At 35.6% G+C, this 26,819-nt stretch overlaps 1 protein-coding gene across 1 annotated transcript in view; it reads right to left on the bottom strand.

Annotated features, from left to right (window-relative positions):
* Window positions 1-26,819, bottom strand: part of LOC138398812 (uncharacterized) — a 235,789-nt gene that overhangs the window by 83,082 nt on the left and 125,888 nt on the right. The window contains 1 exon segment of the mRNA XM_069493272.1: window positions 21,350-21,484. Coding sequence (XP_069349373.1) covers window positions 21,350-21,484 — 135 coding nt within the window.

Raw genomic sequence — 26,819 nt, 5'->3', positions numbered from 1 at the left:
AAGAAAGTTCCTCAAATGGAAAGGAAATGGTAAACAGAGGAATCTTGGAGCATTTGGTAGAAAAAAAGAAATGCCAAAAGAACATCAAATATTAGTATATACAATACACTACCCTTTCCCTCATGAGTTTGAGAAATCATATTTTATGATTGGAATAAAAATTATAACACTATGTGTCACTCAAGACAATGATATGTAAAAGTGGGAAAGGTAAAAGGACTGAAATGGAAGTATTGACCTAATGTGGTAAAATTTTGACACCAGGAAACTGTGATAAGTTACAAATATATATTATTATATCCAGAGTAATCACTATGAAAACAATATAAAGAGATATGCTCAAAAACTATAAATAAATCAAGATGGAATCCTAAGAAGTCCACAGCAAGGCAAGTAAAGTAAAAAAGAAAAATGAGAAATGGAGAAAACAAATGTTAAATGGAAGATTATGCCTTAACATATCAATAATCACCTTAAATGTAAGTGGTCTATTTCAATTAAAAGACAGATATTAGCAAAGTGAACAAAAAAATACATGACCTAACAAGACCTGATTATGTATTATATACAAGAAACATACTTCAAATTCAATGGGTAAGTAGGTTGAAAGTAAAAAAATAAAATGGGGAAAAATATATCATACAGACATTAGTTTTTCAAATGTAGCACTGACTATATTAATATCAGATAAAATAGACTTCAGAACAAAGAAATTTACCAGAGAAAACAACATATCATGATTAAATTGTCAATTTACCAGTAAGACATAACAATCTTACCCAATTACTTATAAGGATTTTAACACTCCCTTTTCATAAAATGATAGTAGTGCCATACAGAAAATCAGCAAGGATACAGATGATTTTAATAACACAAACAACAAACAAAATCTGATGGACAGGTAGATAGATACACACACAGACACGCATATACATACACATATGCAAAGCATTCCACCCAAGAACAACTCAAGACATATATTTTTAAGTGACCATAGATCGTTTACAAATATTATATCCTGGGCCATAAAACAAACTTCATTAAATTTAAAAGAATTTAAATCACACAAAATATGTTTTGGGATCATAATGAAATTGAACTAGGCATTAATAACAGGAAGACAAAAGAAAACCTTTCAAACCCATGGAAATTAAACAGTGCTCTTCTAAATAATCTATAGATCAAAGATGGAGTCTAAAAGGAAATAAAAATAGGTATAGAATTGAATTAAATAAAAATTAAACACATCACCATTAATGGGATGCAGCTAATGCGATGCTAAGAGGAAAATTTATAACACTAAATGCTTAAATCAGAAAAGAAATCAATAATCTATAGTCTCACCTCAAGAACCTAGAAAATGAGAAAATGAATTCAAGTCTAGTAGAAGGAAGAAAATAATAGTGACAAGTACAGAAACCAATTAGATTAAATGGGGAAAAAATAGAGAAAATCAATAAAACTGATAAACCTCTAGCAAGACTAACAAAGATAAAAAGAGAAGATATAACACACCAATATCATGAATTAAAATACAGATACTGCAGCCATTAAAAAGGAAAATAAAGGAATATCTTGAATAATTTTATATTCATACATTCAACAAGTTGGAAGAAATTGATGAATACCCCAAATACTACAAACTACCAACACTCAACCAAGATGAACTAGATAATCTGAACAGTCTTTTAGCTATTAAATAAATTGAATTTGTCATTTTTTTGGAAGAAATTGATGAATACCCCAAATACTACAAACTTCCAACACTCAACCATGATGAACTAGATAATCTGAACAGTCTTTTAGCTATTAAATAAATTGAATTTGTCATTTTAAAACCCCACACCCAGTTACCCTTGACAATTCTACCAAATATTTACAGAGGAATTAATACCAATTTTGCACAATATCTTCTAGAAAATAGAGAAGCGAACACTTCCTAACTCATTTTATGAGGCCATTATAAACCTGACACCAAAACCAGACAAAGAAAAAACATTAGAAAAACAAACAAACAAACAAACAAACAAAGCTTCAGACTACTGTCTCTCAGAAGATTAGATGCAAAAATCTTTAACAAAACATTAACAATTGAACTCAATAATGTATGAAAATAATTATACATTTTGACCTAAAAGGATTTATTTCAGGTTTGTGAGATGGTTTCATTATTTGAAATCTATCGTATCAATAATCTAAAGAATATAAATCATGTGATTATATCTATTAATACAAAGTGAAATTTGACATAATCCAAAACCCATTTATGATAATAGGAATAGAGGGTAACTACCTCTACTTAATAAAAAGCATCTCCAAAAAACTTACAGCTATCATCATGTGTAATGGTGAAAGGCTGAATGCTTTCCCTCAAAGATCAAGAACAAGACAAGGATGTCTACTCCCATTGCTGCTATTCAACACAGTATTGGAATTTCTAACAATTAAAATAAAGCAAGAAAAAGAAATAAACGGTATACAGTTTGGAAAGGAAAAAATAAACCTATTGCTATTTGCAGATAATACAGAAAATTTCAAGGAATCTACCCCAAAATTTCATAGAACCAATAATTGACTTCAGCAAGGTTGCAAGATACAAAATCAACACACAAAAATCAATCACATTTCTATATACTAGCAATAAACCTGTGGAAAATAAAATTAAAAACCTAATACCATTTAAAATTGTTCCACAGAGAATGAAATACTTAGGTATACTCTTAACAGAGCACATACAGGATCTTTGTGCTCAAAATGACAAAATGCTAATGAAAAAGTCATACGGAACCTAAATAAATGCACAGACAGATCATGTTCATGGATTAGAAAACTCAACATGATAAAGATGTCGCTTCTACCTACATTGTTTTATAAATTTAATGCAAGTCCTACTAATATCTCAGCAGAGCTTTTTTCATAGACACAGACAAGTTTATTCTAAAATTTACATGCAAAGGCACTGGTCTTAAAATAGCTAAAGCAATCTTAAAAAAGAAAAATAAATGGGAGAGGTCACTTGATCTGATATTAAGCTTCATTCTATACAGGGACAGTTATCAAGCCTGTGGGGTATGGGCAGAGGGACAGGCACGTAATAAATAGAAAAGAACAGAGAAGCCAGAAATGAGCCCACAGAAAATATGCCCAACTGCTGATTTTTAAGAAAGCGGCAAAAGTTATTCAATGGAGGAAAGATAGCCTTTCAACAAATGGTGCTGGAGTCCTTAGACAGCCAAAGCAAAGAAAATTGACTTAAAACTTCACTCCCTATTTTAAAAATAATTCAAAATCGATTAGCTTTTAGAAAAAAAAAATAGGAGAAAATCTTCAGGATCTAGGACGAGGTAAAAAGTTCTTAGACAAAAGGACAAATTAACAAACTGGACCCATTAAAATTAAAGATCTTTGCTTTGTGAACGACCCAGTTAAGAAAATGCAAAAACAAGCAACAGACTGGGAGAAAATATTTGCAGACTACATATCCAGCAACTATTGGTTTTATTTGATACAACATGTATAATATTATGGGGGGGAAATGTATCCAAATGATGAATTCCTGGTCTTCCCAACTAGTTCTCTGCATTTGGTTAAAACTTCATTTTGCAGAATTAGTCACACACAGGACACTTGATATCTGCAAGTCTGAAAAAGCGGGGGAAAAGATGTTTTATGAAAAGCCCAAGTGAAGGTAGAAGAAGATACTATTAATTATGGTTCAAGAAGAAAATGCTGTAGTGTTTTAAAAGAATGCTTACACCTTTTAAATATTTGGCCTTGGGAAGTTTTACGGGTGTATGTGTTTTTAATATAATTTAATGCTGGCGAAGATGCACTTGCTGATAAAGACAATATGCCGGCCTACCTACAGAGAAACTAACTAATAAGAAGAGAAGGAGAACAGAATTAAGGAGAAATATATGTGCTTTAGGGTTCTGGACTTTTTTTTCACTAAATTATGTTTTCACAACCTTTTCCTCTTAACTATTGATATATTACAGAAGCCACTGATGTCTCTAAGACTGGTATGATAACTCCTGTATGTTTCTTTTTAAGCATGTCAGATGTATTGCCAGATTTTTTTAAACTGAAACTTCAAGCTTGCAAAATTCTAAATGTTCAAGATTCTGAGGAATTGGTTAAAGTCCAGTGCTCATTTAATCAGTTGCAGCAAATGATCTTAATAACAACCAAAACAAAAACAACAACAACAAAAAACCAGCTATGGCTTTGCAAATAAAAGTGGGCCAAACTTTTTGGCTTCTACTAACACAAACCATTCAAGGACAGTATGTCATATATCGGTGCTGCAAAGCACGAACTCCTACATGCATCATTGCCAGGATGTCAACATTCAAGAACAGACTAATTTCTCTAATAAAATGATTATAATTTCAAAAGAAACTGATATTTCTCCTACCTCATAACAAAAGGCACCAAATTTAACTATTTGACTTAAAATCCTATTTTTCTAATTTGTATTTCCTATTTCATACAGTTTAATTAGATTGGGTAGATCATTGTGGACAAAAATACTGTCCTTTTCTGCCAATTTCCATTTCAATTATTTCCACACTGAACAAAGTCAATTGCATGCTAATATGTTGGATACTGGAAAAGGAAGAACTCAATCAGTCATGCCATTTATGTGTCCAAAGCCAGCCTCATGTTTAAAACGAGTTAATGAGCCCATTTAGTTGTGTGTGAGGTCTTACAATTTCATTTATTTTTCATTCCCACTTGTAGATTTATCAGTTTGTGAAGGACAGTACTGAACCAAAGGAGATGCTACTGGCTATGAACTTGCAGAAAGAGCCCATAATAAAAACCAATAATACAAACTGGAGCAATAGTAAAGCCAAGTCAGAGAGCCTGCTACTTTGTCATGTCTGTAGAGCGAATTCTCACCAGCCAGTCATGGTTTCTTTCATCATAATTCACACGTTAGTAAAAATAGACCAAAAGTGCATTTTATCCCTGCAGTTCCTTATTTCCAACTTACCCAGACTGTGCATTTAGCTATGGGTACTTCTGGGAATGTCCAGATTGAATAGTGGAACCAAAGATAAGTATGTCTTGTCATAGCTCCACAGTAACTCTTCCCTCCTAAGCCCCCGCTCCTGAGGCTATTTAGGAGTACGCCAGTTTTCCCCACCTGTTCGGTCAATTGCAGTGGCTCATACTCAGTCAAGAACTACAGCAGTATTTGTGGTCAATGTCCACTTCTGCACTATCATTTTGCAAGGACATTTGTCTAATTCTGAGGCACTGAGTATCCACAGATTAAATGAGAGAAATTGGCCAAAGAAAAATAGAACTATTTTCATGGACAGTTCATTTTTACGAATGATTGCTGAATGCACATGGCATGCTTGCCTTTGTTAACATTGTCACCATAATAGATTAAGGAACACACACACACACACACACACACACACACACACACAAAATGAGATGGCAGTGGGAGAGTGGGGGGGAAAATAAGTTTTCACCACCCCTGCTTTAAAGAGTGCACTCAGAAAAGTAAGTATCCTGGAAAAAGGTTTCAGGTGTTTCAAAAAAAAAAAAAAAGAAAGAAAGAAAGAAGTACTTTCAAAAATGGCTTAATTAGTGGCTCCTGAAATATTGATAATTCGAGGAGTTTTGAAATGGTCTCTTTTGATTCACTGGAAAGAATGCCACACCAGTTTGAATGATGATACAACCCAATTGCCCTTTTATGTTTTCTTACTGCTCTGTTTAATAGCACGAGTCCAGAGGATAAATTGACTGTGATGAATATATAAGACCAAATAACATGTTGAAGGTGTAAAATGTCTTGAAAACACAAGCTGCAATCTGATGTTGTTGATCTAATCCACACACACTCTGTAATTAGAAACACACCTCACACACCAACATATTGGAATAGGGCAACAAACCCGTATTTGTAACTTTTCCTCAAATCTTGATTCTGATCATTTACATGTGACACCTTCACTTTTATTGCCCCTTCCACGTAAAAAAAAAAAAAAAAAATAGAAATTTTAAAAAGGTAGCTTGAAAACCACCTCATAACGTTTTGGACCCTCCCAAATAAAGAGATTTTCGAGCTTCTTTCATGAAAGGAAACAGTACAGCAAAGATTCTAACCTGCTGGAAACGTTTTAAGCCCATCTTGTCTCTCTGTCCCCCAGATCTTTTCTGCACACCCTCCTCCCTCCTTTCTTGGCGCTAAACTGCTTCCCCACTTCCTTTGCATCAGTGGGAACACTTCCCTTATGAGTGTCAGGATCTCTCGGAGGGGTCAGAGGCTGCCCTGCAGAGGAAATGACCAGCTGTGAAACGTAAAGGAACAATTCCTTCCACATGTTCCTCTGCTCCTGAAGCAGGCAGGAGTTGTCAGCTAGCATCACTTTGGAACCAGGCAGGACTCTGCATCGTAGTCCTGTCAAAACTAATTTACAATTAAAGACCTGCATGACTGTTTAAAGCTTTTTCAATTCCAGCAGTTTTCAGAAATGACTTTGAGATGGAAGTGGATCAAACAAAAAAACCATTGTTGTAATTAGCCATGATGGATGGTGAAGAACCTCACAAAACAAGCCAAAGATTAAAACAAATTATCATAATGTTTAAAAGAAATCCATTAACGGCACAATACTTACTACACCTCCAATTAACAACCGTGTGGAATTTTCCCAGCTAAGCCCCAATTTGGGGAGTTTAATGTTGCAGCTATTGGAAGTCTTATTCAGTTTGTAAATAAAGTTACAAGGTGACAACTTCATTGCCAAGAAAGAAGGAAGGAAGGGAGGAAGAAAGGAAGGAAGGAAGCAAGGAAGGAAAGAAAGAAGGGAGGCAGGGAAGGAGGTAGGATGGGAGGATTTATCTTGACCAATGAAAGCTTTAGAAAAGATTTAAATTACTTTAAAATATTTTGAAGTGTTTCTGTGACTTAAAATATTTTGACACATTTACATATCTTAAATAAAGGCATTTTAAAATTGCAGGTAATTAGCTTTTTATGCAGATTAATCATTTTAATACATACTCTGGTTCCCTGAGGCTCAATTTTGCATTGAGATAAAGGACTCAGATCCACTTCTTTGAAAATCAAGAAATCCTTGATTTTCAAATCTCTTAAAAATCAAGAGAACAAATGCCATAAAATCTAAAAATTGCCTCAACATTTCACCAAATAGTGAGTCTGACTTGAAGTGGCCATTCCAAATTCTTAAAATCTTGGATATATTTTATAGAAGTACTCATTCCTTTAAAAGCTCTCTGAAAGTGATTAGAGAAATATATAATAGGAAATTATTTGAGGCAGTCTCTCCACAAAGTCAGCTCCAACTGTCAAAAGCAAAGTCACGTGTACTGTTTCCACACATCAGATTCACGATTCTTCAACAGGAATAGGATAATGACTGACAGACAAATTATTAACTAAAAATATACATCTCTGGTCCAGATCATTAACAGTGTCTGAAAAAAATTGTCTGTCCTTAGCTGACACGTGGAATGGTGGCCTCAGACCTTCAAGGAACACAATATGGAGATTTGACTAGAACTGACCAGGGATATTGGACTCTCACAGTCACACAGTAGGTCTCTTACTGACTGGGCCACCAACCAAGCTCGGTGACCAGTCTGTCCCTGGCTTCCTGTTCCAGAGCTTCAGGGTTCCGTGCCTTCAGCTCCTTTCCCTGTGTGCTGCTGCTGCCACGGCTACGAATTGCTTTGCCCTCATTCTGCCTCTGCTTCACGGCTTGCGTGGGGCACGACAGTACTCATTAGGCAGAGCCTCTCGCCAGGCCACCTAATAAGTCTGAAATAGAATCACACATATATCTGGGCAATTGATTTTTGACAGAAGCGCAAAGGCAATTCAACCAGGAAAGAAGAGTCTTTTCAACAAATGATGTTGAAACAACTGGACATTCCTATGCAAAAAAAAAAAAAAAAAAACCCCAAAAAGTTCAACCTTAACTTCACATCTTACTCAAAAACTACCTTCAAATAAATCATTGATCTAAATGTAAAATGCAAACCTCTAGAACTTTCAGAAGAAAACATAAGAGAAAATCTTGTGAATCAGGGTTGGGCAAAGGGTTCAAGGACATGCCATCAAAGGTACAGCCATTTAAAAAATTGAAAAATTGGACTTAATCAAAATTCAAAACTTTTGCTATGTGAAAGGCATTGTTAAAATAAAAAGGCAAACTACAGACAGGGAGAAAGTACTTGCAAACCACATACAAGGTTTGTACCCAGAATGTATAAGACTCTCAAAATTCAATGTTAAAACAAACAAACACACAATTCATTTATAGGCAAAATACTTGAACAGACACCATACTAAAGGAGGCATATGGGTGTCAAGTAAGTACATTAGCCATTAAAGAAGTGTAAACTGAAATCATGAGATGCCACTACACACAAATTACAAGGACTTTAATAAAACTGCCAATGCTGAGCACTGACAAGGGTGCAAAGCGACTGAATCTCTCCTGTGCTGCTGGTGGAAACACACAACGAACGGTGCAGTCACTGTGTAAAACAGGCGGCTTCTAATAAAGTTAAATATATACATATAATACAATCCAGCAGTTGTACTCCTAGGCATGTATTCTAGAGAAATAAATATTATAATCACACAAAAACCTGAATATGATCCTTTACATGAACTCTATTCATACTTGCCAAAAATGGAAACAATCCAAATGTCTTTGGATGGGTGAACAGATCAACTGTCGTACATCCGTATAATGGGATGCTCCTCAACAACGAACAGGAATGAACTGTTGATACCACCACAACTCCTATGAATCTCAAAGAACTCAGTCTCCACAAAGGTGACATAGTGTATGACAATTTCGATAGTGATGGCAAACAGGTCAGTGGGCACCGGGGCCCAGGATGCAGGGCTGGGGGTGGGGAGGGAGGAAGGCCGTGTCTACAAAAGACAGCGCACAGAGGTTTTGGGGGGATGATGCTATGTTTCTTTATTCTGATTATGGCGGTGGTTACACAAATCTGTCTATGTGCTAAAGTACATAGAATTGTACACTCTAAAAAAAAGTCAGTTTTACTGTATTTAATTTAAAAAATAAAATAAATAAACTGCCTGCTTGACTGCTTTCCACAGAAAGGTGCTCTGATCCCAGTCACTATTCATTTAGTCATTTGGCAAATATTTCCTAAAAATCTATGATGTGCCGAGTATTATTATGGGCCCTGGGTTACACCAATAAACACAACAACCATCCCTGCCCTCGTGGAGTTTGGAGTCTCTCCATGGAGAATTTTTCAAGACTCAGCCAACTAAATGGGGCATAGAGGTGTGAGTAGCTAGAGCCGGTGTCTTCACAAGCACTGCAGGCAAACTGTCTTGTCATCTTTATCCTGGTCAATCTTTCGAGACCTTGTTACAGCAAAGTGAGGTTCACAGACAGGCAGCACATGCATCACGTGGCCTCAGAGGTACTGAATCAGAATTTTCCTTTTAACAAGATCTCTAGGTGACTCATATGCAAATTATAGTTTGATTAGTGCTGCAACAGAGTATTTTACTGATATGACCACCCTGTCCCTCCCTGAGACTCTTAAAACTCCGTGGTCTCCATTATGCCTCACCTCCTAGTCCTTCCACTTTTTCAGATTGCTTCTCGGCAATTTCCTGTATCCTTTTTTCCCTCTGTCCTCTAAATTAAGGGTGTCCTACAATTTGGTCTACTCTTTTCTTCCTTGGCAAACTTATTCGTTCCTGTGGCTGTAACAGCCACATCTATCAGGATGATGTCACACGTCCCTCCTGAGTTTTAAATTCATTTTCTCAACGCCAAGAAAGACATTGTCTTCTTTATTTCCCCTAACGCTTCAAATTCACTTTGACCAAAACTCAGTTTGACCAAAAGTAACTGGCTAACTTTTATCTGAAACCTACTCCTTTGAGTCTCTTATCTCTGATGAGGGCAACACTGTTTTCCTGGACACCTGAGATAGAAATACCCTTGCCTATGATCTTCATGTCTTTCATTATGATACAACTATTTACTTTCCAAATTCTGTTGCTTCAATTTTAGCATGTCTCTTGAGTGCACCACACAGCAATGTTCTACTTAGGCCCGTACCATCTCTTCTCTGGGCTAAGGCAATGAATGGCCTCCTTACTGGATTTCTGGTCTTAAAATGTTCATTGCCCAAATCCATCCCAATATATCCTGGAGTCCAGTGGTTCCTTATCGTTCTTCAAATATACCCTTATGCCATCTGACTTCTTAAGTTAGCTGTGACTTTCCTTTTACCCCAAAGAATTTCCATCTATGCTTGCTTTTTGAACTGTATAACTGTCCCAACCCTAGGACAATTTTGAAATTGTGAAATGAACACATCATTTCCCAGATCATACCAATAGAGATGTAAAATGGGATATTTTAAAAGAAGTTCAGGCAAATTCCAATCTCCTTCAAAAGCTCGCCCACTTATTTTTGGGATCCAACTATATGACTCACATGAGCCCATGAATATTCATTTCTATTCATATATTCTGCCCACAGTGGACTCTGTAACATCTTGGATTATAGAGTTGTAGCATATAGAACATACTAGAGCAGTCCCCCCTTATTTATCCATGGAGGATTCATTCCAAGATCCCAGTGTACGCCTGACACTGAGGACAGTACCAAACTTTGTACACATACTGTTTTTTCCTATACATGCATACCTATGATTGAGTTTAGTTTATAAATTAGGCACAGGAAGAAATTAACAACTAAGAATAAAAGAAAACAATTATAATAGTACACTGTAATAAAAGTTATGTGAATGTGGTCTCTCTCTTTCCCTCTCAAAATATTTTATTGTACTATATTCACCTATTTTTGGACTGCAGTTGACCATGGGTAACTGAAAATGCAGAAAGCAAACCTTTGCATGAGGGAGAACTACTATGTATATATAGTATGCCCTCTTGGCTCACAGTAGAGTATATACTACAACATATGGTATAATTCCATGTCTCCTAGAATTTATAAAATGATTCGCTCTTTCTGCAAGTTGGAGAGTGTTTCCACGCAGTTATCCCTCTCCCTGGGAATTCCACCATGACATGACTAGGCTAGAGAACTAAAGGGATTCATAGGTAACATAAATTTCCCACAACTGCTCCTCTCACCTGACCACTAAATCTCTTGTTATTCAGTTATTTTGCATCTGTTTCACTTCTTCTCCAAGTATGAATTCTTTCCCAGAAGGCTTGAGGATCTCCCAGAATGCTGGTGGGCACTCCCATCATCTATTGGACATGTGGACGTATTAATACGTATCTCATGATGGAGCAGGCTTGTGCTCAAATAAGCCCCTAGAGGTCAGGAACTGGACGTTGCTTTGGTGTGTAATCCCATGGCGTTTAGCAGCATGATTTGTTCTCATGGTTACACAATAAAATTCCCCTGAATTGAGTTCTGCATCAAAAAACATACATAGACCTTACCAGAGACCATTGTTCATGCAATGTAGGCATATTCAAAACAAAATTATCAAGCATACCAAATATTTCCCTAAAAAGTAAAACAGCCTAAAAAATGGCAATAACCTAAAACTTGTATCCTAAGTCTTTTCTTCCGGCCTCTCACAAATATTTTCTGGCCTCAGGCACCCACCTATTTACAGGGCTGATCACCACTTAAAACATCAGCCATGGGATAAAATTTGAAATCTTCTAGGGGTGTGTATGTGTGTGCCCGTGTATGTGCACACATGGATGTGCTTGTAAGTGACCATTAAAGTCACTTTTTCATGATTTGGGGACAGTAGTCGATTTGACAGATTACATATGGAGCCTATCAGTGTGGACAGCTTGTGGAAGATCATAAACGCATTTCTCATATAGAAATGCTGTAGCCATAAACACACCACGTGGCCACCCCTTCCCTAAGGTTTGCTCCTTTAATTGTAAGTAGCCAGAAAGTCATCAAGCCAGAGTTTAATAAACTTTTAATTTGAAATGAATTACCACATGTTGTGTTTGTTTACCCATTATTAAATCTCTTAGCAACATATCAGTGGCAGAAACAGCATACTGTATTACAGCCCTGATATATTAGAAAACAAACCCACGGGGGATATTAACCACTAATAATATTCTTAGGAAGCTTCCAAGAAAAATAAATACATATAAGCAATAACGAAGATGTGTATTCCAAGAGAATTTATGTTCTGTTTTTGTATAAATCTGTTCAGAATAGGCACAGAAGGTCCCTCTATAGTCTTTGAATATGAGGCTTGAATCAGTCTCCAAGCTCAGAGAAGAGCAAATGAATAATCAATTTTTTTCTAAAGCATCTTCCTAAAGCATAAGAGATTCTTTTTCTTATGATATATAGTATTCTTAGATTTAACGTGTTGGTATTCATGTTTTCTGGAGTACCACCTGTCCTCCTTTCAGGGGACCTGGAGCAGGAATCCAAAGGCCAAGTTCATAGCACAGTGCAGAAAGTGTGGAAAATATAGCCATATTACCCTGAGGAAACACTAGAAAGCAAAAATGATCTGATGAAAAATGGCCCAAGAGTAATTGCTTCTCATCTTCTGCTCAATATCCTAAAACTAGGTTAAAATGTCAATAACACTGAAATATTATCAGTTAAGTGAGAACCCACTTTCTCAAAAGTTAAAAATTCTAAAATAATAATTTTAGCTCTATGCTTAATCCAAAAACACTAGAGGAAAAAAAAAAGAAAGAAAGAAATCTATTTTGCAAAGGCATGCATTTTATAGTGTCTCACCTAGTGGTTTTATAGTTGACTTTTGAACTTGATATTTAAACAAAAAATGGCATACTGTCTATCTTTTTATATAATGAAATCATATTCATTTCTTTCATATTTTTTGAATTATTAATTTTATCTTAGGAAGATGATCTTCAACCTTCAGAAAGGGTTTGGACTTTTTCCTCCCCCTCTAACATCTCAGATTCCCAGGTTACACAGATGATATGCTAACGTTAAAGTAATTTGTTTTCACAGAACAAGGGCATCCCAGACCCTCAGGTTGAAAGGCCTGACTAATCTAATTCCACATAAAAGCGTGGTGTAAAAGCCATTCTCCTACAGTGACAACTGAATGAGAATTAACCACAATGTCCATGAATGTCCTTAACAGAACTGCCCCACAAAGAAATTTGGAATCGAGCTAAATCTGACATTGGGCGGTCTCTGGTGTAAGGCCCCTTTTATGACACTCTCTGCTCTTTTTCGGACTGCTGAGGTCTTAGGCTTTTGTTATGCCCCCCACATCCTCACCTTCCCTTTGTCCACACTAAGCATATCCACACAATAATTCATATCCACTTTGGATAAAATTTTTTAAAATTTATTTAAAAATTAAAGTCTTAAACCTATTAAACTCCAACATAAAATGCTTGAAGTCAGCTTAAAGGTGTGCGTTTTGAGGGCCATTAGCTCTACTCATTACCTACCAAAACCAGCAATGTTGTTGGTCACTTATCTTCTCTGGCTATAAGTAAACCAAACCCAAGTTTTAAAGTGTGAGAAACAATACACTTTGATCAAACTGCTTTATAACTGTGCACTTTGTTTCCTACCTTCAATATATATCTTATTTCTAATCTATTTTTACAAGTATTTAAAGCCAGTGACATATTTAATGTACATATGTACTCTGTGCATAAAATTCCAACATATCATCTCCAGATATCTATCACTATATAAGAATGATATTTAGTTATCTGAAGGTGGAGGTGGTGGTATCTCAGTTGTCCTTAACTGACGGTATTGGCTTACTCACAAGGAAGCAGTTCAGGTGTGGATAAGGAGGCCCAGGCCTTATGGTGGACCTGCCCCCAGGGAAGCAGGGTTTCTAGGACTTGATACAGACAATCAGTGGAGTTGTACTTGGCCCAACAAGGAATAATCTCCAAGAGACTTGGAAAACTCCAATAACAACTTAAATACATATCACCCTTTGTGAAGCTCTATGTTACCCAGCTGATTGGCAGAACAAGACGGGAAGGCAGATGTCACCCAGCAAGTCGAATATTGTAGACTTTGTGTCTGTCTATTATGGGAGGGATCAAGCAGCCTTCTGAAACCTTACTGTCTCCCTGAGCTGTGCTTTCCACCCAACTCTCCCATCACCCCAACACTCTGCCCAAATTCAACCACTTAGCAGTTCCAGCTGGAGTCCCTGTGTTTATGCTGCTCTAACGAAGATAGTCTCCCTCTCTACTCTCCATCTCTCTCCTGAGCTTCACGTCCGTGTTCCCAATGGTTCCTTGAACATTATTATTTCAATATAATATAGAAATCTCAAATCCAGTAGATCCAAATCATGCCTATGGTTTTTCCTCTAATCTTGTTCCTCCTCCTTTATTTCCTATCATCTGCTGGCTGGTATCCACATCCTATCCCTTGTTATCCAATTTTTGGAGACAGGGTCTCACTCTGTCACCCAGGCTGGAGTGCAGTGGCACCATCATAGCTCACTGCAGCCTTGAACTCCTGGACTCAAGCGATCTTCCTGCCTCAGCCTCCCAAGTAGCTGGGACTACAGGTATGTGCCATTGCACTGGGCTAAGTTTCCACATTTTGGGAAAGAAAGTCCCCCTATGTTGCCCAGGCTGGTCTAAAACTCTTGGCCTAAAGTGATCCTTCTGCCTCAGCCTCCCGAGTAGCTAGGATTAAAGGCGCTAGTGGCTAAAATCCTTTGTTATTGTTCACCAACAATATCCAGTCCAATCACAGGGTCATTTTTATTCTTATTCTTATGGTCATTCTGTTGTACCTCTTTAATACTTTATGAATTTCTGACTTGAGGTCTTCATCTTTTACTTGAACTACTCTAAACTGTTTTTAACTGATCTGGTTTTAGATATGCCCTTCTCAAATAAACCCTCCTAATAATTACAAGAGGGATCTACCTAAAATAGAAATTGAAATACACCACTCTGCTTCTGATACTTCAGTGGCTGCTCACTTAATGTCAATTTCTGATCCCCCACAAAAAAGACATAAAAAGATGGTGCAGAAAATAGTAAAAAAAATTATTACTACCCTAGCATTTTATACATGAATAAATGATCCATCAAAAGTGGTAGAAAAAATAAAGACTCTTTAAGACATAAAATGGCTGACATCCAAACTCTAAATGAATTACTGAAGGTTCATTTCAACAAGAGGAAAAATGGAAACGGTCTGAAGATGTGTTATACTAAAAATATTATGAAGTACAAACATGTCATTAAGTTAGTTTTTAATTGAGTAAAAAATAAAAAACTAAATGTTGTGCTTGACAAAAAAGTGAAACTGAAAGCCTAGCCAATAATAGCAATAGTGAGAGGAGGTGTTTCGTGGATAAAGCATGCTAAAAGTCCTTGTGACATCCAGGAAGAGAATAGAAATATGGAATGAACTTAGATGTTTAAAGATATTTTATAATTAAATATGTAGATGGGAAAATTAAGGATAACATCTAAAATCATTAATAAAGTCTGTAGATTACACATATAGCAAAAATAGGCGAAATAAAATTATTTTTGGTTAAAGAGAAATTCAGAAATGAAAGTATTTTTACAAAGAAAAGAAATAGCATGATAAATATAAAATTAAGATTTCATCAACAAGCCAAATGCAATAGTAATAAGAATAATTTCAAAAAATGTAAACTTACCTATTAAAAGATATATGTCTACTTGTCTTTTTTCTGTTTTTTTATTCATATCAATTAGTTGTAAATATTTTGGGGGTGCATTTGATATTTTGATACTTGTATACAACATATAATAATCAAATCAGGGTAATTGGAATATCCATCACCTCAAGCATTTATCTTTTCTTTGTTAGACATATTATAAATCTTCTCTTTAGATATTTTGAAATGTACAATAAATTATTATTAACTATAATTTGCCTATTATAGTACCAAATTCTATAACTTATTCTTTCTATCTAACTGTATTTTTGTACCCTTTAACTTGTCTTTAATATAAAAATAAAATCCAGATTTTGCCTTTAATACAAAAATAAAACCAGGTTTAATTAACTAATACATATCCAAACTATACCACAGGTAAACTTTAGAATTTTAAAATAAAGTGTAAAAAAATAATGTATGTCAGGAAAATACTTATTGTAGAATAATTCAGGTGGTAGTATTGATATCAGAAGAAATAGAATATAAATTCAAAAGTATTAAATAGACAAATAGAAGATGACTACCTCAATATGAAAAGAATAATAGCATCTTAAAACTATAACAATTGTAAACTTGCATGCACTTAGCAGATTTAAAATATATAAAGCCTTGTCTGACAGACTTACAGGAAGAAATGGACAGATCCACTCATAACTGCCAACCTATCAGGTAAGGAAAGACTGAAGACAAATGAGGTCAACTCTAAATCAAAGAGATTGAAAAAGTGACCCAAGAGAAAATCTGAAGAAAATAGGAGTAGGTAAATCAAAAAGCTAAGAGGATAAACAAACACATAGAAAACAAAAAAATCAATGGAGAGGTTTATAGAAGGCAAATGTATCAGCTATCTATTGGGGAAAAAAAATGAATGAAAAAATAAAACTCAAGCAAGACTAGTAAAGAAAAGCAAGACAGCAAGTGTTAATCAATGCGAGGAATGGAAAGAGGAATGTGAGGATAGATTTAGTCATATTTAAAATTTATAATAATAGTTCTATGTCTTTTCTTATGGATATATAAAACATCTATTAAATAATACACAAAAAACATTGGTGTTCTCCAGGGACAACTAGGCTGCTAGGGACGTGCAGTGAGAAGTAGGTCTTACTTTGAACAACATGAATGTATTGCCTATGCCAAAAAACTGTAACAAAGGGAAACAAATTTAAAAACTAAAAAGACAATATAATACTAAGACCAAGTTAATTTAGTTTTTAATGAATTTAATTGATGTAGAATGATTAGATAATTGATAACAATAAAAAATTGAATCCAAAAATAAAGGGTTTCCTACCACTCACTAAAAACAAAGCACCACAACTCTTACAGATAGATGAACAAAAAAACAAATGACCAAAAGGAAAAGTGAAAGGACTATAGGAACAGGCAATTCTCAGAAGACAAAACCCAAATGGTCAGTAGGAATACACATATACATAATATATACATATGTATATGTATATTTTAAAAATGCTCAAACGTGCTTGTATTCAGGAAAATTAGAATGAGAGATAGTATTTCATGGCAACTGAATTGGAAAACTTAACAAATTTTTACAATAGCAAGGGTTGATAGGATGTAGGCCAAAGTAACTCTCCTACATAGACATCAGGAGAGTAAACTGAGGCACTGCTTGGGATGGCAATGTCTCACTAGTTTATAAATTTAGAAAGTATATGCACTGTGGTTCAGCAGTTCGGATTCCTCCATTCTGGGGTGTATATACTCTAGTGAAATTCTCACCCATGTGCACCCATGTTTAAGAATCACCATCACATGCAGGGATGGTTCAACATACGCAAATCTATAAATGTAATACACCACATAAATAGAAGCAAAAACAAAGACCATATGATCCTCTCAATAGACACAGAAAAAGCATTTGAAAAATTCAACAACCTTTTATAAGAATGCTTAACAAAATAGGCATAGACAGGGCTTACCTAAAAATGATACAAGCCGTATATGACAAACTCACAGCCAACATTATACTGAATGGGGAAAAATTGAAAGCATTCCCACTTAGAACTGGGACCAGACAAGGTTGCCCACTGTCTCCACTGCTATTAAACATAGTGCTGGAAGTCCTTGTGAGAGCAATCAGGCAAGAGAGCAGAATCAAGGGTGTCCAAATGGGGACAGAAGAGATCAAACTCTCACTCTTTGCTGATGATATGATATTATATCTAGAAAACCCCACGGATTCAACCAAGAGACTCCTGGAAGTGATAAATGAATTCAGGAAAGTCTCAGGATACAAAATCAATACATACAAATCAGAGGCATTCATATATGCCAATAACAGTCAAACTGAGAACCAAATCAAAGACTCAATACCCTTCACAATAGCAACAAAGAAAATAAAGTACCTAGGAATATATTTAACTAAGGAGGTAAAAGACCTCTACAGGGAGAACTATGAAATACTGAGGAAGGAAATTTCAGAACACGTAAACAGGTGGAAAACCATACCATGCTTATGGATCAGAAGAATCAACATTGTTAAAATTTCTTTTTTTTTTTTTTTTTTTTGTTGAGACAGAGTCTCACTTTGTTGCCCAGGCTAGAGTGAGTGCCGTGGCGTCAGCTTAGCTCACAGCAACCTCAAACTCCTGGGCTTAAGCGATCCTACTGCCTCAGCCTCCCGAGTAGCTGGGACTACAGGCATGCGCCACTATGCCCGGCTAATTTTTTCTATATAGAGTTTTAGGTGTCCATATAATGTCTTTCTATTTTTAGTAGAGACGGGGTCTCGCTCAGGCTGGTCTCGAACTCCTGACCTTGAGCAATCCACCCGCCTCGGCCTCCCAGAGAAAATTTCTATACTACCCAAAGTGATCTACAGATTCAATGCAATCCCTATTAAATTACCAACATCATTTTTCACAGATATAGAAAAAATAATTTTATGCTTTGTATGGAACCAGAGAAGACCCCGTTTAGCAAAAGAAATTTTAGGCAACAAGAACAAAATGGGAGGTATTAATTTACCAGACTTCAAACTATACTACAAGGCTGTAGTTATTAAATCAGCTTGGTATTGGCATAAGAACAGGGACACAAACCAGTGGAACAGAACTAAGAATCCAGATATAAAACCATCCTCATATAGCCATCTAATCTTTGACAAACCAGACAAAAACATACTCTGGGGAAAAGCATGCTTATTCAATAAATGGCGCTGGGAAAACTGGATAGCCACATGTAGAAGACCGAAACAGGACTCATAACTTTCACCTCTCACAAAAATCAAATCACGGTGGATAACAGACTTAAACTTAAAGTGCAAAACTATCAGAATTCTAGAAGAAAATGTGGGAAAAACTCTTATAGACATTGGCCTAGGCAAAGAATTTATGAAGAAGACTCCAAAGGCAATCACAGCAACAACAAAAATAAATAAATGGGACCTGATTAAATTAAAAAGCTAATGCACAGCCAAAGAAACAGTCACAAGAGCAAACAGATAACCTAGAGAATGGGAAAAAATTTTTGCAGGCTACACATCCAATAAAGGACTGATAACTAGAATCTATTGAGAACTCAGGAAAATCAGCAAGAAAAAAATCCAACAATCCTATCAAAAAGTGGGCAAAGGACATGAATAGAAATTTTTCAAAAGAAGATAGAAGAATGGCCAACAAACATATGAAAAAATGCTCAACATCTCTAATCATCAGAGAAATGCAAATCAAAACCACAATGAGATATCCCTTAACCCCAGTGAGAATGGCCTTCATCAAAAAGTCCCAAAACAACACATGTTGGCATGGATGCGGAGAGACAAGAACACTCATACACTGCTGGTGGGACTGCAAACTAGTGCAACCCCTATGGAAAGCATTATGGAGATACCTTAAACAGATTCAAATAGACCTACCATTCGATCCAGCAATCCCATTACTGGGCATCTACCCAAAAGAACAAAAGACATTCTATAAAAAAGACATCTGCACCTGAATGTTTATAGCAGCACAATTCACAATTGCAAAGATATGGAAACAACCCAAGTGCCCATTAATACATGAGTGGATTAATAAAATGTGGTATATGTATACCATGGAGTACTACTCAGCTATAAGAAATAATGGTGATATAGCACCTCTTGTATTTTCTTGGATAGAGCTGGAACCCATTCTACTAAACGAAGTATTCCAAGAATGGAAAAATAAGTACCACATGTACTCACCATCAAATTGGTTTCACTTATCATCACCTAAGAGCACATTTAGGAATAACATCAATCGGCTATTGGGCAGATGTGGTGGGGGGAGGGTATGGGTGTATACATACATAATGAGCGTGATGTGCACCATCTAGGGGATGGACATGCTTGAAGCTCTGATTGGGGGGGTAGTGACAAGGGCAATATACATAACCTAAACTTTTGTAACCCCATAATATGCTGAAATTAAAAAAAAAAAAAGAATCACCATTGCAGCCTTGGTTACAGTGAGATATAACTGGATACAGCAAGAATAAATAATTTTTTCATATTCATGCAAAGGAATTCCATATGGCAATAAAATCAATAAACTAGAAATATACAGATGATAGATGATAGAGATAGATAAATTTCAAAGACAATGTTGAGAGAAAATAAAAGTTGTAGAAGCAGATGTGAAGTATGATACATTTACATAAATTTTAAAAACATAGAAAAGATATCCATTGTTTAAGATCACATATATGTAGAAAATGTTTGAAAATACATTTGAAATGATTGCTGACAAACATGAGAAGGCTGAAAATGGAATCAAGCATCAGTTCACGGAGGACTTTAATCATTATGTTAAATTTTATTTTTTGAAAGAAAAGATGTGAAATACATATGGCAAAATAGTAAGAATTGGTAAAGCTGGGAACTGGAAACTGGTGTATGTTATATTATTTTCATACAGAATGTTTAAAATATTTGATAATTTCAAAAATAAAAAATAAAGTCCTTATTACAGGGCTCATGGTCACTGATAATACTTGTAGTCCTATGCTGGTAGCATCGTTACTGCAATTATTACCAATCCATGCCCTACTACCTGTACTAATCTATTATTTACTGCTAGAGGATCTACCCTATTAAAGAAACCTGTGAGTCTTTTGGTAAAGAAAATAATTCATTTGTAAAAATTATAGTAATCTCTAATAGTATATTCCTCCATGAATTGGAACTTTTGTAGATTGAATATTTCAAAAAAGTTTATTTGCTTATTTAGTGCTTGATTAAGCCAGTCTTTGAAATCAAAGACCTATAAAATAAACTATATTACTTGAGAACTTATTTCTGAGAACATTTTATCTTTCATAGCCATTTATTGGTTACCAATCTCGTGAGCAGGCAAGAAAGATTAAAATTTAGAAATAAGGACCAAAAGAAGTCAAATTGTACTCACCCCCAAAACACCTAAAAAACAAATTTTAAAGCAATAAGACCATGGAGAAAGACTTGTGTTTCAATGAAGTAATTTTATGTGGACTTATGTAATAGAAAATGTGATCCAAAAACTAATAGTCTTATCAATGATTATATTCTTTTTAAATGGCATAATATTGAAAATAAGACATTAATAAAGAATAACTACTTCTTAACCAGTTTAATATAATATAACACAAGTTGAAATATTAGCAATAAAAAGCTGAGAAAAACAAGTCAACCAACCCTGAGAAGAATGCAAAGTGCATTTAGCTTCATGATCTATTGATGCACGACTGTTTCTCTCCACGTCTTTCTCTGAAAGGCCAGTGGTATTGTCCACCCCTGATTCTGCTGTCTCTGGTTTAGCCATTAGAAAAACTGGAAATTCAGGGGAAAGCTGAGTATGGCTTTCATGGTTTTTTTGATCATCCAAATGCAAAGGAAGTTTAATTACCTATGAAGAGATAAATCTGTTATCTAAAATGTTGAAACTATTACATACACAGTTTTTCTCTAGAACAATGAGACAATTTGAATAATCTAAAAGGTCAATAATAAACTCAGTTTTTATAAACCTTATGTGCTTTTGTTCGGTTGCATGACAAGGAAAGCATTTCTTTGGTATTAGCCGATTTCCCTCATCGCTTCAGACGCTGCCATTTGCTCTATATGTATTAGTTTTTCTTTATTTCAATTTACGGTTTTATTTTCTTCTTTCAAATAACACTGTCTAGCAGTCATACTATGATGAAATTAGCAAATGTTTATTCAATGTTTACTATCTTCAAGAAATAATATTTTAAGTTCAAAAAGAAGTGACCCAAAACAACACATGTTGGCATGGATGTGGAGAGACAGGAACACTCATACACGGCTGGTGGGACTGCAAACTAGTGCAACCCCTGTGGAAAGCATTATGGAGGTATCTTAAACAGATTCAAGTAGACCTGCCATTTGACCCAGCAATCCCATTATTGGGCATATACCCAAAGGAAAAAAGGTCATTCTGTAACAAAGACACATGTACCCGAATGTTTATAGCAGCACAATTCACAATAGCAAAGATGTGGAAACAACCCAAATGCCCATCAATACATGATTGGATTAGTAAGCTGTGGTATATGTATACCATGGAATATTACTCAGCTATAAGGAATGATGAAGATACGACATCTCTATGGTTCTCCTGGAGAGAGTTGGAACCCATTATATTAAGGGAAGTATCCCAAGAATGGAAAAACAAGCATCACATGTACTCACCGGAAAATTGGTTTCCCTGATCATCACCTAAATACACATCTGGGAACGACACCAATCGGATATCAGACTGAGGTGGGGGGTGGGGGAGGGGATGGGGGTGTGCCTACACAATGAGTGCATTGCGCACCGTTTGGGGAATGGTGACGCTTGAAGGTGCTGACTCGGGAAGGGGGGGTGGGGAAGGGAGGGATATATACCTACACGATGGGTGCAACGCGCACTATCTGGGGAACAGACACGCCTGGAGCTCTGACTTGGGGGGAAAGGCGGTACATGGGCAACGTATGTAACCTGCAATTCTGTATCCCCCATAACAATAAGATGAAAAAAAAAAAAAAAAAAAGAAGTGACAAGATTGTAGCATCTAGCAGTGAATGAATGGGTGCTCACTATGCAGTTTTTCAACTTTCTCTATGTTTAAAATTTGTAGAAAATTTTACTTAAAATTATAAGAAAATGCTTGCAGAAAATAATGACATAGGAAGTGAAATATTCATAAAAGTGAGGAATTGACAGAAAAAGTTGCCTGGGAAAGAGCTACAGGCCATCCCGCCGACAATCTTCCCCCTCGCGTCCTTGCGCACTTGTGATGGAGGCTGAGTCAGAGCTGTCACCAGCCTCCTCTGGGGTGCTTCGGTCATTCGCCTGCGCACAGCCTCTCAGGACAGCATGGGAGAACACGTGAGCCCATGGCTAAGCCACGTGCCCTGGCTCTGCCAGCCTTTCTATGACTGTGGCAGTTTCCTCCCACTGACTGACCCAGAAAAGAAAGGCTCAGTATTCACCTGGACTGTCTTGTTTTCCTTTCGTCTCCTCTAAGGCTATATTGTAAAACCACTTTTCTATTTCATCTTCTGCATTATCTGTCTTTTCTCTTCCCACTTCCAAGTTATTCCTTTCTTGAGTAAATCCAACATTTACGTTTTCTGAAAATTTTGCATTAGAGAAAACTCACATTGGAAAAATCCACATATTTTAGAATTTCATATTGGAGGAAAATTCCAGATAAGAATTTTTTGTTTTTGCCCTCATGAAAAAGAAGCATCTCCATTCCTACTTCTTCTGTCTACAATCAGGAAATCATGAATCTTGCATAATTTTACTACTCTCATAAATAAGTCTGTCCCCATGAAATATACAGAGGGAGAAAATTCCTATTATAGTCTATCAAATAAGAATGTTAGTGGATAATCACATCCATTTATAATGATGAGGGAAAACTGGGCTCTGTAGATAAATCATTTTATTACTTTTTTTTCCCCACACAGCTTTTTTAAAAATGGGAAGTCAGAACAAAAAGAAGAAAATTTTAGTAATATGTTCAAATTCAAGTAGATTTTGGTCAAATTAAATGATTCTTATGATGTTTAACAAATAATCACTATTATTGACCTTGTAACTTTTAAGCATCACTTCTTGATTTAACCTCAAATATAAATTATCTTTACGATTCATAGCAGTACTACATAAATTATCTTTTATGAAAAAAAATTAGTTCTGACTCTCCATGCCATAATTTCCAGAACACTGAATTTTAGGCACCAATTAGTGAAAAAGTTAGTTAAAAATTATAGATGCTTTTCATATTAACTAGACCAAAATTTATTTTATTGTATGGCTATATTTTAATTTTAAATTTATTTTGACTCTTGGTACAGCATTCAAGTCACCAATTTTTGGAATATTTTGTTGTGGGTTTTCTATAACTGTCTTTAAAATTTAAATAATTTGTCAATAACTTCTTTGCATTCATTTATAAAAGTATTCTTTTTAAAGCTTATTTATATCACGTTTCTGATTCTTAGAAGCTTTTAAAAACTTCTGATGCCAAAGACCCCACCACAAAACAACTGAATCAAAATCTCTGAAAGTAGAGTCCAGATAGTAGTATTTCTAAAGATCCCCACATAATTCTAACGTACAATCAGATTTATCAGGGATGGCACTGTTTCCAGAATGAATGGAAAAGCATATATTCATGTGAGAATTACTTTCTTAACAGCATACCTAGACTATCCCAACAAGATATTTCAGCAAAACCTAACAAGGGAATTAGCAAAAAGGGGGAAAAATGGCGGATAATTCTACTCAAAATAAATAGGAAACAGGAAGACCATCACACAAGCATATGTAGCTGCTGGTTTGAAGGCCAAAATGACATGTGTTTCCTAGAAATATCCATATTTAATAGTTCTATCATTAGGTGGATGGGTAGGTAGGTAAACAGACTAAAAAAATCAAATGTGTAGGTAAGGAAGAACAATTCATGGATTTTATAATACAGGCCACCTGGAAAAACATCATAATCAGGAAGAACAAATTTGTATATAGGACAAAAATAGACTACAAATGGTTTGGAATGCTTTATGCTTAATGGATGCTGTCATTTTCTGGATCCTCTGTAGTGTTTGTCTATAATAAATATATGCAATGGCATTTCTGTTCAAAGCCTTGTTTAGAAAATAAGCAGAATGCCAAATATATACAAATAGATGACGTATGCCCAAGTGTTTTTGGTTTTTTTATTGTAAATATTAGAGGTGAACCCAAAACAGCATGCTTTGAAGTAGTATGACAAAGGAAGATAGCTTTATGATGGCCACTCGAGTCCTGTGGAAATAGAGATCCTTAATTATCCTTTGGATGAACATACGTCTGTCTCATCAGACAGATGGCAAAAGTCTGGAAGGCAGAGCCACATCTTATCTCTCTTGTAGCCCTAGAGCGGGCAATGCCCAACACACAACAGAAATGCACCAGGTACTTTCAATAAGGAAACAGTATCCCTATCCCCATACTCATGAGACAAAGCTACACACTCTGCTCCTCCAGCAACAGATTGTGAACCGAAAACCAGGAGACTTGGGTGGCAGTTCCAGTCCATTCACAATACAGAAGATTCTATTAAATGATCTTTAAGTTCCCTGCTAACTCTACCATTTTATTCTTTATTTCTACATATCAATTTAATCTACATTATCAGAACTCAGTATTAAGATATAATTATTTTTACCATTTCATGATACTTATTAAAATTTCCAGTAGCATGAAAAGAAGCTAAAGGCTAGAAAGAAGCAGCTTTAGAAAAAGTTTAAATTCTTTTCCACTTACAAAATCACACTGCAAACCTGAAAATAGAGATTGCACAGCCAGTGGTCCAAGTCCAGACAAATTAAGTCTTCAATTATCCTGAAGTTCCTGAGTTTCTGGTCATAAGGTCCTCGGAGAAGGGGACACTTGAATTTTCCCTCCACTACATTGAAGTTGTTATCACACAAAGGGAACACTGCCCAGCCCACAACTCGGTCGAGGTGAGCATATGTTCCACGAAGGAGAAAGAGTTCAAACAAGAAAGCCATGCCAGGTTTCACGTCTTTCTTTGGAGGGAGTACCTAGGAAAGATATAAAGACAAGGGGAAATTGAGATGCTTGTCCTTCTAGAAACACACCATATTCACTGACGCTTACAGACAATTTAGAATTAAGTAAAAAGTTGGTCTGAACTCCTGTTGTTTGTCCTTGAAAATTCACTATTGGGTGTATTCACGTAACTAACCCTTCCAGCTCCAGGTAATTGAGCACCAGTACCACCATGAAAATGTGACCCACACAACAAGACAAATTTGACCCTGCCAGTTCAAGATTCTGCACTTTATGAGCTTTAGAAATCAAGCTTGTAATATGTTAATTAACATGATATTCTGTATTTCATTCCTCTTTGCTTGAGCTCTGCTGCATTGTATAACTATCTATTGTATAACTATCTATTATATAACTACTTCTATCTTCCATCATAGCCATTGTTTCTCATGCCTGTCCTTGATCTTTGTATCATTTAGGTACCCAGCACAAGATCAATGCACAGAATAAATGTTTTTTTAAAAGTGGTTGAACAAACTCTCCAGAGAGACTAATCCTACCCATAATGATAACTTGAATTATTATTACAAGATCTATCTCTTGAAGAAAAAAATGGAGTCCCATTAATTCTGTGACTCCTCTGTTTACTTCAGTTGACATTATAATGCACATTACTGTATAAGCAATGTGTCTGTGATAAATAAAAAGCATTGCAAAGATGGATGAAATACTTAGATTGACCAAGCCACTGTTCAAGTCCCCAGACTTTAAGAAATGGAGCCTATTTCTTGGCATTTAAAAAAAAATTAGTAAAATCAAGACATGGATAATCTTAAAATTTAAAAAAATAGATTACAGTCTTGGGTTTTTTTTAAAAAAAAAATCTTGTGTGAATAATTACAAATGGATAAAGATAAAGACTTATCTGAGACTATTTTAAAATAATATAGTCAACAAAAATCATGTAGGTTATTTTATGTGATTCATGTAAATATTCCAAGACTCATTTTAGGTATAAAATGAAACAGAGGCATCTGTTGAAAAATACCATAACCCTGTGGCAGCTGCTATTAAACCATTAACAGGATCAGGT

The sequence above is a fragment of the Eulemur rufifrons genome, chromosome 18 (assembly GCF_041146395.1).
Source record: "Eulemur rufifrons isolate Redbay chromosome 18, OSU_ERuf_1, whole genome shotgun sequence".
Classification (NCBI taxonomy): domain Eukaryota; kingdom Metazoa; phylum Chordata; class Mammalia; order Primates; family Lemuridae; genus Eulemur; species Eulemur rufifrons.
Note: the sequence above shows the minus strand (reverse complement) of the source record. Positions and strands in the feature narration are given on the sequence as shown.